We start from the raw sequence: 17,068 nt of genomic DNA, 5'->3' as shown, positions 1-17,068 counted from the left end.
ATGAGTTCCGTTATACTCACAGACATCATTCAAACAGTTTGAGTGTTTTCTATGTAAATATGCTAATAATATGCATATATTAGCAACTGGGACTGAGTAACAGGCAGTTTATTCATCCAAGCTACTCAAAACTGCCCCCAGCCATAAGTTAATAAAGATGCCAGCTGAGGACTTGAGGCGTCTGTTTCTCAAACTAGACACGAATGTACTTGTCCTCTTGCATCGGGGCCTCCCACTCTTTCTATTCCGGTTAGAGAAGGGAGCAGTACACAGCGTTGTACGAGATCTTCAGTTTCTTGGCAATTTCTCACATGGAATAGCCTTCATATCTCAGAACAAGAATAGACTGACGAGTTTCAGAAGGTCTTTGTTTCTCGCCATTTTGAGCCTGTACTCGAACCCAAAAATGCTGATGCTCCAGATACTCAACTAGTCAAAAGGCCAGTTTGAGTGCTTATTTAAATCAGAACAGTTTTTAGCTGTGCTAACATAATTGCAAAAGGTTTTTCTAAATGATCAATCAGTCGTTCAATAGAAAATTACTTTTACTCAAGTATGACATTTGGGTACTTTTTCCACCACTGCAATTGAGTGCAGGAAATGCAGAAATGTGCTGAAATTGGTTTTGGTTGAAGTTTAATTGAACAGTATAGAACAATCAGAATGGAAAAAGACTCATTGAAAAAACTTAACGTATGTGTTGCCACTCTTGATCACTCACTCCTCAAAGCAAATGTAGAACCTTTTATTATTAAATAACTACAGATACTGTGCATTTCTTAAAAAAAAAAAAAAATTAAATACCGTAATATAATATTTTGGCCAGCCGTACGCGTCAAAGGGTTAAAAGTATGGAAGGGCATAAAACCTTTATCAATTTACCCTCTGAAATTAATTCAACCTTTTTTTGAAATGGGGTTGTAGATTAATTGGCTAATAAATATATAACCAGTCAAAAGTTGACACCTACTCATTCCAGGGTTTCTCTTTATTTTGACTATTTTCTACATTGTAGAGTAATAGTGAAGACATCAATTATGAAATGACACACATGGAATCATGTAGTAACCAAAAGTGTTCAACTCTTCAAATATATTTTAGGTTCTTCGAAGTAGCCACCCTTTGCCTTGATGACAGCTTTTACAAAAGCTTGGCATTCTTTCATACAGAATAAATCCATCCAGAATGCATTTCAATTAACAGGTGTGCCTTTGTGCAGGTTCATTTGTGGAATTTCTTTCTTTAATGAGTTTGGGCCAATCAGTTGTGATGTGACAAGGTAGGGGTGGTATACAGAAGATAGCCCTATTTGGTAAAAGACCAAGTCCATATTAAGGCAGGAACAGCTCAAATAAGCAAAGATACATGACAGTCCATCATTGCTTAAAACCTGTTATGGCTGCGATCCCTGTACAGGAATCAACATCAGGGGAGATTTCAGAGTGACAACTAAAAATACGTTGTAACATTAAACATTAATCAAACTACGTTTTCCAATTTAAAATAGCTATTACAGAGAACAAATACCATGCTTTTGTTTAACCTCTTGCTTCTACCTGAGACGCTTGCGTCCCAACTAGAGCTCTGGAAATGCAAATGCGCTACGCTAAATGCTAATAGTATTAGTTAAAACTCAAACGTTCATTAAAATACACATGCAGGGTATCGAATTAAAGCTACACTCGTTGTGAATCCAGGCAACAAGTCAGATTTTTAAAATGCTTTTCGGCGAAAGCATGAGAAGCTATTATCTGATAGCATGCACCAATACACTACAACACAAAAGCCACGCAGGGGACGTAAACAAAATAATTAGCATTTCGGCGTTACACAAACCGCACAATAAAATAGAAAACATTCATTACCTTTCACCATCTTTGTTGGCACTCCTAGATGTCCCATAAACACTATTTGGGTCTTTATTTCGATTAAATCGGTCCATATAAAGCCTAGATATCGTTATATGTAGACTGTGTGATAAACTAAAAAAACAGTTTCAAAACGTAACGTCATTTTTTAAAATTCAAAAAGTCGACGATAAACTTTCACAAAACACTTTGAAATACGTTTGTTATGCAACTTTAGGTATTAGTAAACGTTAATAAGCGATAAAATTCATCAGGAGGCGATGTAAAGATCATTAGCTGTCCGTCTGGAAAAATGTCCGGCTAGAAACTCAACGAAAATATCCGGTCCTAGACCTGAGGAGATACGGTGCCCTGCATGTGTTTGACCAAGAAAAAACTCGAAGGGAAATGACAAGACTCTAGACACCGTGTGGAAGCTGTAGGTACTGCAACCTCAGTCAATTAATTGTGGTTCACCTTTATCAATGGGTTCAAGTAGCGCATGGATATATTTTCCCATTTTCAGTGATCAGTTTTTCCTGTGCTTTTCGATGTAAATGCCGTTCTGGTAAAGCCACAGCAGTGATTTAACCAGTTTTATAAACGTCTGAGTGTTTTCTATCCACACAGACTAAGCAAATGCATATACTATATTCCTGGTATGAGTAGCAGGGCGCTGAAATGTTGCGCGATTTTTAACAGAATGTTCAAAAAAGTAGAGGGTCGACTTAAGAGGTTAAGAGCAATCAACAACAGAAACATTTTCCGCCATGACAGTTTTTACACATTCACATCTGAAGGTAAAATTATGACTTACATTCTGATATCTTGACCTTATTTCTCTTCCTGAGGGTCCCAGTGATCAAATGAAGTGCCGTTTTCTTTGATCAAATCCATTTTTATAGCTTAAATCGAAACATTTTGTAACCTGTTTGTGCCGTGAATTCCATCTATCAATTTTTTACGGAGCATTCGACGTAATTACACACGGTAAACCATCGTTTATCTAGTCATGGTTGGTTTCAGTGCATTCTTCTGGATGTTTGCAACACAGCCAAACGTCATTGTTTTTTTTGCGGGGAGAATTGACCGAAGTGAACTGATTTGAAGACAACAACCTTACGCACCAATCATTTTAGCGAAGCTTCATTGATGGACTGTATTTCTGCCCAATTATATTCTTGAAATCTAGCTGGGTAGATGGCTCATTGGCTGAGGTAAACGCCAGTATGTAATGGTTTTGGGTTGGAGCACCATTCCTTGTTTGATATCGCATGCGTAACAAACTCCATTTCTCGCCTTGACGATCAGAGGAGTTGCTGTGAGGCTTGTTACGCGGGGCTGTATTTCGGAAAGTTGTATCTTCAACGATTTCATTGAAGACATCATGGCGAATAAATCAGGAAAAGCGAAGTCAAAGTCTAAAGTGAAAGTGAAAAAGTGAGACAGATTTTTTTGTTTGAGGAATCTGAGTGTTATGATTCAAACATGAACTGAGGAGCTGTTTCTGCAAGGACAGGACATACTTCTGAAGTGCTAATGTCGTTTTATGAAATAAATCATATATATATATATTTTTTTTGTAATGAAATGTGTGGTTTGGTGTATATATATATATATTCCATGTCAGATATATATTTTAATTTTTTTTATTCAAATGGCATGGAGTAGAACAGCAACACACACATGGCCACTGCGCCTGCTACTCCTCTTCATTTCCATATGAAATAGCCATTGGGTGCTGTTCAGGGGAGGGCAGGCCCTCAACAATGGCCGGAGTTGAATGGAACAGCACTTCACCTTAGTGACTGTTTCCTCTGCTCTATACAATACATTTGTTTATTTTATGTGATGATAAAAGGCTCATACAATACAAATATTTTTTCTTTCACAGTGATAGCGACTCCGACAGGGAGCCCCCGGTGCCAAGCTGCCCGCTCTACCTCTGCCCCCAGTGGTATTCATATGCCACAGTTCATTACTGCAGGCATGACTGTGCGTCAGAGCCAAAAGGGCACAGCATGGAGGCGTCGTTGTGTTCTGTGTCGCATGAACTGCACCACTTGTTCAGTTTGCCTCTGCTTTACATCAGAAAGAGACTGCTATGGGACATGGCACAGCAGCAAAATATTGTGTCGAGGACTTCCAAAGGGTGTAGTTTAAAATATTTTTTTTAAACATTTTTTTGTTGTTGGTGTGTGTTAGAATTGCTTTTTGATATGTTGTATATAGTTATTTGCACTGTTGTATATAGTTATAGGTCATTTCACTAATTCGGCCACTTGTGTACATTTGGGCAACTTGTGTGGGACACCTGGGTGACTTCATGCTAAATGTCATGTAGCTCACCCATTCCTGAAGTTATCAGTCAGACTTTGCACACCTACAGTTGCCCTCGTGTTATCCATCAAAATGATCTCCAGCATCCTATTCTAGTACATGTGAAAGATACTACAACAATAAAAAACTGAAAACGTATGCTCTTCCTTTCTCTTTTCCACCAGATCTACTGTGTTATATTCTCCTACATTCAATGAACATTTCCACAAACTTCTGAATGTTTCCATTCAAATGATACCAAGAATATGCATATCCTTGCCTCTGGGGCTGAGCTACAGGCAGTTAGATTAGGGTGTCTTCAGGTGGAAATTGAGAACAAAGGTTTGCAGCCATAACAGGTTAAAGACATGAAGGTCAGTCAATACGGAAAAATTCAAGAACTTGAAAAGTTTTTTTCAAGCGCAATATTGAATCTGGCTCTCACGAGGACTGCCACAGGAATGGAAGATCCAGAGTTACCTATGCTGAGGAGAGTAAGTTCATTAGAGTTACCAGCTTCAGAAACTGCAGCCAAAATAAATGCTTCACGGAGTCCAAGTAAGACATCTCAACATCAACTGTTCAGAAGAGACTGCGTGAATTAGGCCTTCATGGTTGAATTGCTGCAAAGAAACCACTACTAAAAGGACACCAATAAGAGACTTGCTTTGGCCAAGAATCATGAGTAATGGACATTTAAACTGGTGGAAAATCGGTCCTTTGGTCCGAGTCCAAATGTGAGATTTTTGGTTCCCAACCGCCGTGTCTTTGAGAGACACAGTAGGTGAACGGATAATCTCTACATGTGTGGTTCCCACCGTGAAGCATGGAGGTGTGATGGTGCTTTGCTGGTGACAAGTGATTTTATTTAGAATTCGCAGCACACTAAACCAGCATGGCTTCCACTGCATTCTGCAGTGGTACGCCATCCCATCTGGTTTGCACATAGTCCCACTCATTTTGTTTTTCACCAGGGCAATGAGGGCTATTTTACCAGGAAGGAGAGTGATGAGTACTGCATCAGATGACCTGGCCAAACAATTTGAGATGGTTTGGGATGAGTTGGACCACCGACTGAAGGAAAAGCAGCGAACAAGTGCTCAGTATATGTGGGAACTCCTTCAAACTGTTGGAAAAGTATTCCAGGTGAAGCTGGTTGAGAGAATGCCAAGAGTGTGCAAAGCTGTCATCAAGGCAAAGGGTGGCTACGTTTTTTTTGTTCACTTTAAAATTTGTGGTTCCTACATGATTCCATTTGTGTTATTTCATAGTTTTGATGCTTCAAAAGAAGCCACCCTTTGCTTATTTGAGCTGTTCTTGCCATAATGGGGCGGCAGGTAGCCTAGTGGTTAGAGCGTTGGGCTAGTAACTGAAAGGTTTCTGGATCGAATCCCCGAGCTGACAAGGTACATCTGTCGTTCTGCCCTGAAGGCAGTTAACCCACTGTTCCTCGGTAGGCCATCAATGTAAATTTGAATGTGTTCTTATTTAAAATAAAATGGACTTTGTCTTTTACACAAAGGGGCAATCTTCTGTATCTTGAGACAGCACAACTGATTGGCTCTCAAATGGAAGGACAGAAATTCGACAAATGTTAAAGTAAATAAAAACCCTGGACTAGGTGTCAACTTTTGACTGGTACTGTATGCGTGCATACAGTGCATTCAAAGTATTCAGACCCTTGACTTTCCAAATTTTGTTGCGTTTTGTCTTATTCTAAAAAAAAAATAATAATAACTCGGCAACCTACACAGAATACCTCATAATGAATAAGTGATTTTTTTGTGTGTGTAATTTTTGCAAATGTCTTGAACATAAACTGATATCTTATTCAGTGCGGCAGGTAGCCTAGTGGTTAGAGTGTTGGGCCAGTAACCGAAATATTGCTAGAGCGAATCACCGAGCTGACAAGGTATTAATCTGTCATTCAAATCAAATTTTATTTGTCACATACACATGGTTAGCAGATGTTAATGCGAGTGTAGCGAAATGCTTGTGCTTCTAGTTCCGACAATGCAGTAATAACCAACAAGTAATCTAACTAACAATTCCAAAACTACTGTCTTATACACACAAGTGTAAGGGGATAAAGAATATGTACATAAAGATATATGAATGAGTGATGGTACAGAGCAGCATAGGCAAGATGCAGTAGATGGTATCGAGTACAGTATATACACATATGAGATGAGTATGTAAACAAAGTGGCATAGTTAGTGGCTAGTGATACATGTATTACATAAAGATGCAGTAGATAGAGTACAGTATATACACGTATACATATGAGATGAATAATGTAGGGTATGTAAACATTATATTAGGTAGCATTGTTTAAAGTGGCTAGTGATATATTTTACATCATTTCCCATCAATTCCCATTATTAAAGTGGCTGAATTATTATTCTGCCCCTGAACAAGGCAGTTAACCCACTGTTCCTAGGCCGTCGTAATTAAGAATGTTCTTAACCTCTTAAGTTGACCCCCTACTTTTTCGAACATTCTGTTAAAAATCGCGCAACATTTCAGCGCCCTGCTACTCATGCCAGGAATATAGTATATGCATATGATTAGTATGTGTGGATAGAAAACACTCAGACGTTTATAAAACTGGTTAAATCACAGCTGTGACTATAACAGAACGTGCGTTTCATCGAAAAGCGCAGGAAAATCTGATCACTGAAAATGGGAACATATATCCATGCGCCACTAGAACCCATTGTTGAATGTGAACCACATTAAATGGGGCCGAGGTTGCAATACCTACAGCTTCCACACGATGTCAACAGTCTTGTCATTTGCCTAGGATTTGCATTTGCATTTCGGGTAGGAGTAAGAGGTTAACTGACTTGCCTAGTTAAATAAAGCTAAAATAAAAAACAACAAGTATTCCTACCCTTTGCTATGAGACTCGAAATTGAGCTCTGGTGCGTCCTGTTTCCATTGATCATCCTTGCTGTTTCTTCTACTTGATCGGAGTCCACCTGTGGTAAATCCAATTGACGAGATATAATTTGGAAAGGCACACACACCTGTCTATATAAGAGGTCCCACCATTGACAGTGCATGTCAGAGCAAAAACCAAGCCATGAGGTCGAATGAATTGTCCATAGAGCTCCGAGACAGGATTTTGTCGAGGGTCACGTTTGGGGAGGAGTACCAAAACAGTTCTGCAGCATGGAAGGTCCAAGAACAGTGGATACCAACATTCTTGGAATAAGTTTGCAACTACCAAGACATCCTAGAGCTGGCTGCCTGGCCAAACTGAGCAGTCGGGTGAAGGGCCTAGGTCAGGGAGGTGACCAAGAACCCGATGGTCACTCCAGAGTTCCTCTGTGGAGATGGGAGAATCTTCCAGAAGGACAACCATATCTGCAGCACTCCACCTATCAGGCCTTTATGGTAGTGGCCAGACAGAAGCCACTCAGTAAACGTCACGACAGCCCGCTTGGAGTTTGCCAAAAGGCACCTAAAGACTCTCAGACCATGAGAAACAAGACTCTCTGGTCTGAGGAAACCAAGATTGAAATCTTTGCCCTGAATGCCAAATGTCATGTCTGGAGTAACCTGGCACCATCCCTACGGTGAAGCATGGTGGTGGCAGCATCATGCTGTGGGAATGTTTTTCAGCGGCCAGGACTGGGCGACTAGTCAGGATGGAAGGAAAGATGAACTGAGCAAAGTACAGATAGCCTTGAAAACCTTGTCAGGACATCAGACTGGAGTGACGGTTCACCTTCCAACAGGACAACGACCCTAAGCACACAGCCAAGACAACGAGGGAGTGGCTTCAAGACAAGTCTCAATGTCCTTGAGGCCCAGCCAGAGCCTGGACTTGAACCTGACCGAATATTTCTGGAGAGAGCTGAAAATAGCTGTGCCGCAACGCTCCCCATCCAACCTGACAGCGCTTGATGGGAGAAATTCCCCAAATACAGGTGTGCCAAGGGTGCTTCAACAAAGTACTGAGTAAAGGGTCTGAACACTTATGTAAATACAACCCCCACTGAATTTTTTTAAAAATCGTTTGTGTGTTTTTGGCTTTGTATTTTATGGGGTATTGTTTGTAGATTAGAAAAAGGTTAACCCTCTAGCGCAGAGGTGGGTAATTCCTTTCCCCAAGGGCCTACTGATGTTGCACTTTTTTCCATCCCTGGCAAACACAGCTGTTTAATCAAATTGCATTCTAAACTGAAGATCATGATTAGGTGATTAGAGTCAGGTGTTTCAGCTGGGGCTGGGTGGATTTTTTGTGTGTGACTCCAATCAGGCCCTTGTGGACTGGAATTAACCACTCCTCAAATCATATTGGTCACATACACATGGTTAGTAGATGTTAGAGTGTAGCGAAATGCTTATGCTTCTAGATCCGACAGTGCAGCAGTATCTAACATGTAATATCTAACAATTCCACAGCAAAACCTAATACACACAATCTAGTAAAGGAATAAGAATATATGGATGAGCAGTGAGAGCGACTAAGATGCAATAGATATCATAGAATAGTGTACAATATATACACTACCGTGCATGCGTTTGGGGTCACTTAGAAATGTCCTGATAGAGCACTTTTTTTGTCCATTTTTAAATTAACATAAAATTGATCATTAATAGTGTGGATGTTGTAAATGACTACTGTAGGTGGAAATGGCTCATTTTTATGGAATTGACATACGTACAGAGGCCCGTTATCAGCAACCATCACTCCTGTGTTCCAATGGCACGTTGTGTTGGGGGGGGGGGGGGGGGCCTATCCCTATGTTTTCTTTACATTTTCACCTAAAATGACATACCCAAATCTAACTGCCCTCAAGCAAGGATATGCATATTCTTGATACCATTTGTTAGGAATCACTAAAGTTTGTGGAAAAGTGAATTTATTGAGGGAGAACAACACAATAGATCTGGTAGAAGAAAATACAAAGACAAAACAACCGTTTTTTTCTACCACCATTTTTGAAATGCAACAAAGGTCCCACTTCCAGCCATCACTCTGGTCATAATTCCAATTGTGTCCACCAGATGGCAGCAGTGTGAAATTATCAGATGGGCAATTTGAAGTATGAGCAAACTACATGACATTTAGTGTGAAGTCACCCAGGTAAATTTGGGCAAATCATGAAGTAGATATTTGCATTCATATTAAATTTTTCTGCAAGAATATCGTGAAATCTGTATACTTAGACTAAGCTTTTCCATTATTAGTAGTCATTATAAGTTCAACATTTGCAAAACAACCAGTTCTCATAACTTCATAACTCTGAATATTCGTATAAATTTTTGTCTAAAAGGAAAGGCATGCTGTCGCATAAGGTTAGCAGCTACATTTTGCGACAGATACAGGGTTCCGGATACTCCCGTAAAGCCCAGTTCATTGGCTATCTAGCTAGCTTTGTTTGACCCCGATTGGTGTTTATTTAACAAAGTTAGTCGACCAAAGAAGGCCGCCTGCGTCGTCGGCATGCAATGAAGGGGTCACTGACCAAATATACTACACCCCTAATGATATAGTGAAGTCTGGTTACGTTCTAGGATCTCTGAGGAATACATACGAACGTGATTTGACTGGTTGAAAGAACGTTTAGGGTTAGATTTTCACAGATTCCTTTCATTGCAAATAGAACGAGTGAAAATACTAAATCGATCGTGTATGCTGTATGGACCTTTTTAGGATATGAAAAAGGATTTTCTCTAACAAAACAACACTTCATTTTATCTCTGGGACCCCTGGGTTGATAAATCAGAGCAAGATTTCAGAATGTAAGTACACATTTCACCATCAGAGTAGAATATATCAGACCTATTTTTTCCACAGTAACAGCTACTGTAAATTGGATAGTGCAGTTATATTAACGAGAATTTAAGCTTTCAGCCGATATAAGACACTTATATGTACGAACATTTGTTGTTTCTCTAAAATCTGCGACCGTCAGGGCGCCTATCCCTGAGAAGTTAACAAACATTCAAATACCATTATAAAAGGTAAAGTAAAAACACACTGGTCCCTGCATCAATACCAGTATATCATAAAATATTATATACCGCCCAGCCCTATTGACACTTACCAACAAACGGGTCCGATCATTCTACAGTGGTCCCTGTAGCGTACTCTCAACCCGGTGTGATTAGAAACGTCCAGTTTCGATTGACGCAACAGTCAACGTTTGAGCTGGCCACCCTTTTTTCTTTTCGCATTTTTCACAAACAGTCCTTACCAAGTTGTCCTGAATGTGACGTGGTTTACAATATTTAGACATTCAAAAGTTGCGACAGCATAACACAATTTTATAAACCGGAAAATGAAGGCTACATTAGTCCTGGCACTAACCGAAGAAAGATGGCTAAATATGACTGCTTGTGTTTTGGCAAACTCACAGCCTACAGAAACCACAATATGAATTAGCTAATAGCAATTACTATTGACAATTTATCACTTCACAGTTGAGCTCACCATTGATTGAAATCAACCTTTTTTTACTCTAAATCGTTAGTAATCCAATGGGTAGTTTGTACTCGCCACAATTAGTTCTCTCACATCAACCAAAGACAAGAGACGATATGAGTTTGGTCGGTTTTCAGTACTCATGTTGAAGGGGGTATGTAGTCTACGATCATTCTCTTCCGGAAGTTTACTCAAAAGATTAGTGAACCATTCCTTCACCTCATTTTGTCATTACCTTTTTGGTCTGACAGATGTTTACGTGACCCTCCAAATGCATTGTATATTGTCAACAAACATGGCGCCACACATAGCTTAACATTAGGCTCATCATAAATCAGTTCAACCTCCAAAAATGTATTTCAACCACGTCATATAGTTTCCATCACAATCTACTCAATCGGAATGCATGATTTGCACCAGTTCTTGAAAACATGAATAAAACTAAATAAATTAGCATACAGAATGTATGTATACAGTAGAAATGACAACACGATATATAGAAAATAAGGCACTTAATTTAATAGGAACGTACACGTCCAAAGTTACTATTTGTAAGGAAAAACAATTCACGGAATGCGAGCACCAGCCAGAAAATGTGCCAGGGGAAAAAGGTTTGTGCAAGACTCTGCAAATGTCTGCATAATTAATCTGTGGAAATGCTTGGGATCTCCACGAAGAGAGAAGATTACGGAGCCGGTCAAAGCCTCAAACATAAATGGTCCGGAACAGTGAAATGGGCTACTCTGTGTGAATTAATATAGAAGCGGAACACACCTCAATTCAAACGGTTGTCAGAAAATGAAACTTCTTAGAAAATAATTGGAAATTGACAAGTGGAAACATAGCCTATACATGATTAGCAGGCCGCACAGGTTAACTGTCCCGTTGCGTAATAATCATATTTTTTAACAGTGACATCACGTGAATTAAACTTTTTTTTTTGTAAACAAAATAGCTCACACTAGGATGACCGTTAGAGCTATTTGGAACTCACACGTTAAAAAGGTTAATAATAATACCATAAAGTAGGCTTAGTTCACTTATTATTAGTCTGTGAGATAGGTGGGTATGTCACAGTCAATACTCAGCCAGCTAATGCATCCCCTTTAGCAGTGGAGGCATCAGTTAAAATGGAATTGACTGGTTTGAGATTAGATTAGAGGAGCCCAGCATGGTTCAGCACTTAGTGTAGGAGAGCAGTGCTATCTAAACAGCTGTGAATCTGCACAGGGAAAGGGAGTGAAATTAAGGTAATTCTGACTGTAGTATTTACCAGTACCACCCAAGTCAGTTTCCCCACTCCATACAGAGGCAATGACATGGTACTAATCTGCTGGTTGGAGAGTCAGTGAGCTCTACAACACATGGAGGTGAGGTGTGTGTTTATGTGTCTAGCTTGGAACTGTTGAGTCAGCTGCAAATGCACACCACACACAAAATATGCATGGTGAACACAATCTGCCATAGATTCATCATACAACTAATGGCCTCTTCCACTAGTAGCAAGCATAATGGGATTTGGTGGGCTCGGCAGAGGCCGCGCCTCTCAGCAGTCAAGGGCAGACTAAACCTACCAGGTGTTACATTGTTCAGCTTGAGTGTTAAAAATAAAATAAAAAAGAGAAATGGGGTAGAGGAGAGCGCAAGAGGGAGAAATCAAGAGAAGGGGCGAGACCAACGAGGGAGAGTGGGGGAGCACAGGCTTTAGATTACCAACTCATGTATTCAGTTTTCAGCAGCAGAGAGGACTAGCAGCAAGACCCACAAGTCAGGTTCAGTTAGATTAGCCTGCTGAAGTACACTACATGCTTGTGTAATGTATACAAAGCCCATTTGTCCAACGTTTAATGCACTAGGTTCGACAAGCAAAAACATCCTCTAACAGGAACAGGTTTCAAGAAATATGCTCTGAGAAATGTATGTTATCATGGTCTGAGCACCAGCATTTTTCAGTGTAGTTAGAACAGTTGTGTCCCACACAATCAGGTCTGTGCGTATCTGACAGGCTGGATTTTAGAACATTAATGATGGACCCCTTGCCAGCCCACCCAGCCAAACTCGATACCCAGCCCACCAGGAGCACGCCACAGGGGTGAGTGTATGTAGGGGTGAATGTGTAGACAAGGTGGACAGGTGTGAGCCATTTCCCATAGGAGCCAGCTGCCACACCCAATACAGAGCACAGGGAGTGATAGAGCTTGTTGTACAACTACAGCAATATATCTGCCGACAAAATGTGTTCATTTGACGACGTCTCCATGTTTAGCATATTCAGGAACGTCAGTTGACAATTCCACAGGGAGAGACGAGAAGCTTAGCTATCCCAAAAAGAAGCGGAATGGGAAAGTTACGTAACAATCAAGAGTGAAAAACGACATCGATAAAAAAAATAACAGGCCTCCATTTTCCAGTCAGTCACATAGATGCGGATCAAAGATCTGTGTGAGTGTGTACTGTATTCAGGTTTCCTTCACTGCTATTCTGTACCATTAGCCTCAGCCTGTACATTCATTTAGCCTCAGCCTGTACATGTACTTTCACTGTTTATTAATAATCTGTAACATTCATGATGCAGCTACGCCAGAGCAGTCACAGCCAGTGGGGGCTGCTGAGAAGGAACACAGTCACATGAAACATATTTGACTAAAGACCTGGAAAATACTAAGAGGTTCTTTGTGAAGCAGGAAAAAATAGACGCTTTAACGTCTTCCTCATAATAAGGGGGGGGGGCTGTCGTGGCCTCTAGGCTTGAATCCACTGACCATGGAAAAACAAAATACGTGCTTTTCATTGGTTCTGGAAATAAGAATAGAAAAGGACTGGTTGCAACAACAAAAAAAATCGTAATCGTAACAGCTGATAAAATAGGCCTGACACCTAAGACAAATATTTGTTTTCAGAATAAGGCTTCTCACTTAATATGAATTTATAAATAAAAATGTACATCAGTGAGGAAGACCTCCAAGAACCACAAAGTTTCTCAAAAAAAGTCTAGTCTTACAAAACCAGCACACAAATGTCTTGCCCCATTCTTTCTCCCTGAACTAACAAGCTCTATGGTGACATGTCTTATATATCAGTGAGCAAAATGCATTCTTCTTCTACTAGACTTTCTCTTTCAAAAAGCATCAGCAATTTATAGAAGCTTTCACACATGCCCTGAAGAACCATCTCTCTCCAGCTCAATCTGACAGTTGAGTTGAGACAAAAGCAATGGCAGAGGGGAGGAAGTTTTAAATAGAACGGGAACAAGATCCATTTGTGTGCGGCTTGATAACAAACCATGAAGAGGGTGAGGGAGGGGAACAGGGGTCATAGAGTATTGAGGAGGCCGGGGCAGGCGGGCAGTCAGCTGGTAACAGTCACCATTTCCCTCCAGTCAGTCCATTGTTTTAGATTTAATGACTCAAGATGTCTACCCGGTTTCCCACCAGGGTTCACAGAACACAGATAGAGCGGGACCGGCGGTTGGTCTGTCACTCAGATCGGAGTGGGTGTTTTACTGTCAAGAGCCTTCTCTTAAAACACCAGGGCCAACAGACTCCACAATAGATGGAATGCAACAGATGCTGGTCCTCATCGGCCTGGCGGCTCGCATGGAGCAATGGTCCCATACTTGTTGCCTGTAGTGCGGGTCCGGGCATTACATAACGGAGTAGAAGGAGAAGAATGTGAGGAGCCTGCTCAGTGTTCTGATTAAAGAGCATGGAGGATTAGAATTCCAACGGAACACTCAATAGCGATACTGAGAGTTCCTTTGGCCCCATGTCTTCGAATGCTAAACTAAAACAGTTTCAAGAGAATGACGAGTGTTCTGTTATGTCATGTGAATGACCGACACATTCATGTGAAAGGTTGACAATGAATGTCGGTCAATCTCATTACAGATAAGGTAACAGCACCAACTTAGTTCATCAATGCAAATAAAAGATGCATTGTTAGGCCAACTCTTCCTAACACAATATTACAGATACATTTTCAAAACGCAGATCATTAAACCATTTCAACCGGTTATTTTTCTGCTTCAATAGAGTGATCAGGGGCATGCAACTCGTTTTCCTTCACACAAAGTACATTTAGTGCAACACATTCGGCAGAAAATAGCTTCAGATGACAACAGAAAGGCAATGCTATTTGGCCAGCAGCCACACATAGCTAGCTAAGTAAATTAGCTTATAATGAAAAGGCTAGGTATTTTTTTGCAAAAACAAATGCATGATCATAATATTTCTAATGTTTATCAGAAAAATTTAGCCAGCTACATTTCCTAATGTTTTCTTCAAGTTAATCTAACATTCTGAAAAAAGAAAAAGTACTGTGAGAAGTGGCTCCACAGTCAGAGCTCTGTCTGCTGATAGAACGCTGGTTCGTGAATGTAGATATTTCATTGATAACGAGAGCTTATTATTACATTTTTTATCTGAGTTTACAAAACACATCAAGATATAAAAACACAAATATTTTTCATTCCTGCATTAATGTGACCCCAGAAATTAGTGTTTTAATTAAACGCATAGCGTTTGACATCTCTCCCCTCCTATAAATCTGAAATCCCCTTACCCCAGGCCGAGCTCAGATACACACACCCCCTCCCCACATATCTTCACCTTCTCTTACACAACTCTCATCATGCATCTGATCTGACACAGGGCTGTGTTAACCCTATCCCCCACCTCAGGAGTTAATTACCAGGTTCATAGACACCGCAGGGATGGTTACACACCTACCCTGTTATTTCTGGCTACAACAGTGTCTCCCCTGTATTGGCTTCAACATCGACCCTGACTTACTGCACAGATGAACACATGTGTGTGTGTGTGTGTGTAGAACTCCGCAAATCAATGCCTCTGGCTAACGATTCGCGGGACAACACACATGGGACTGTCTGGACTTCTACAAAGTACAAAAGCCATTGTATACCTCAGACCATTTCCTTGGCCACAAGCTAAAGAGATCTCCTCTACACTAGGAATATTAGGCTGTGTCATCCTCCACATCCTTTGTTATATTCTGCCTCATGCCATCTTGGGTTACAGAGGCCAAACTGAATAGTGATCAATAACATTTGAGACAGGAAGGAAGAGATCAATATATTTGGGCTGGGGACCTCAGGGGTGTCTGGGACCCAAGCACCCCACCTAACTACAGATCATTGATTCTTCCTGGATGGGCCTGATAGTTTTAGTTATTATTGTTCACCTCAGTTGGTCGGTTTCAAAAATCAATGCACATCTTGTGCTGTGAGGGAGTTGGCATTTTCCTTCACTACATCCATGTCTGTCTGATGAGAACAATGGTAACTACTAGCTAGAGATATGTTGCTTTATGTCTCTGGAATGGATCGAATGGTTAACAAGGCATAGAAGGTTTGCACTTTGCAGTGGGGCTAGGAAGGAAATGCAATTTTCAGTGTTCGCCTGCTTTCCCCACTTATATCAAAGACAGGGCAGCTCAGCAAGTTACTGCAACAAAATTGTGGGCTGTGTGTTTTAACATGGTTGGTCGTGTATGTGTTACTCACAGTTCGTCTCGTTGCCGTTGTGACAGCACCATGGTGGCAGCAGGGGTATGTGGGCGGGGCCAGGGGTGGTCGAGCACAAGGCGTGGCTTGCAGCTGCTTCAGTTTCCCCAGTCAGAAAATCAGATCAGTTCAATCTAATGAACACCAGACACACTGACAGTGATGGCGTTCCCGATGCACAACAACGACGCCGGCTGACTGGGGGATGGAGGCTCTGCCACTAACGCAGGACTCTGCCCCCCAAAAGCTCTGGCTCCAGGAACGAGACGAGGATAACGCCTGCAGTAGGGTTACCAGTCAGTTCTAAACCGCATCTGGAAAGAGAAAGAGCAGGAAGAATATGAGCATGAGAGAGAAAGTCAAGGGAGAGAGAAAAGGAGAGCGAGCGGTCAGTATTATGCATGACAGACACCACATAGAACTGGGGGATGGGGATGAGAACATTCATATGACAGTAAAGATCATGTGTCTAAAGCAGAGGTGGGCACAAGGATCACGTCGGGATTTAGAAATTAAACAGAGGGCCAAATTTTTGGGGGGACCAAATGTTTGTTAAAATCAATTTGCGGGGCATGAGGTTGCGCACAATTGGCCCAGCATTGCCCGAGTTAAGAGAGGGTTTGGCAGGCTGAGATTTCCTTGTCCCATCGCGATCTAGACTCCTGTGGTGGGCCAGGCGCATGCAAGCTGACACAGTCGCCAGGTGTACAGTGTTTCCTCCGACACATTGGTGCGGCTGGCTTCCGGGTTAAACGAGCATTGTGTCAAGAAGCAGTGCGGCTTGGCTGGGTCGTGTTTTGGAGAACTCACGGCTCTCGACCGTCACCTCTCCTGCGCCCGTACAGGAGTTGCAGTGATGGGACAATTGGATACCACGAAATTGGGGAGAAAAAAGGGGTACTTCCTCCAGCCCACAAGACAAAAAAAAGAAACTACAATGTG

At 41.2% G+C, this 17,068-nt stretch overlaps 1 protein-coding gene across 3 annotated transcripts in view; it reads right to left on the bottom strand.

Moving 5' to 3' along the window:
- The window catches only part of LOC115141777 (lissencephaly-1 homolog A), a 91,070-nt gene that overhangs the window by 40,862 nt on the left and 33,140 nt on the right, over positions 1-17,068 (bottom strand). For all 3 annotated transcript variants that reach the window (XM_029680965.2, XM_029680964.2, XM_029680967.2), the window contains exon 2: positions 16,127-16,440. In XM_029680965.2, coding sequence (XP_029536825.1) covers positions 16,127-16,158 — 32 coding nt within the window. In that variant the 5' untranslated portion in view covers positions 16,159-16,440. The remainder of the gene's footprint in view (positions 1-16,126; positions 16,441-17,068) is intronic.

This window comes from Oncorhynchus nerka, linkage group LG14 (genome assembly GCF_034236695.1).
Source record: "Oncorhynchus nerka isolate Pitt River linkage group LG14, Oner_Uvic_2.0, whole genome shotgun sequence".
Classification (NCBI taxonomy): domain Eukaryota; kingdom Metazoa; phylum Chordata; class Actinopteri; order Salmoniformes; family Salmonidae; genus Oncorhynchus; species Oncorhynchus nerka.
Note: the sequence above shows the minus strand (reverse complement) of the source record. Positions and strands in the feature narration are given on the sequence as shown.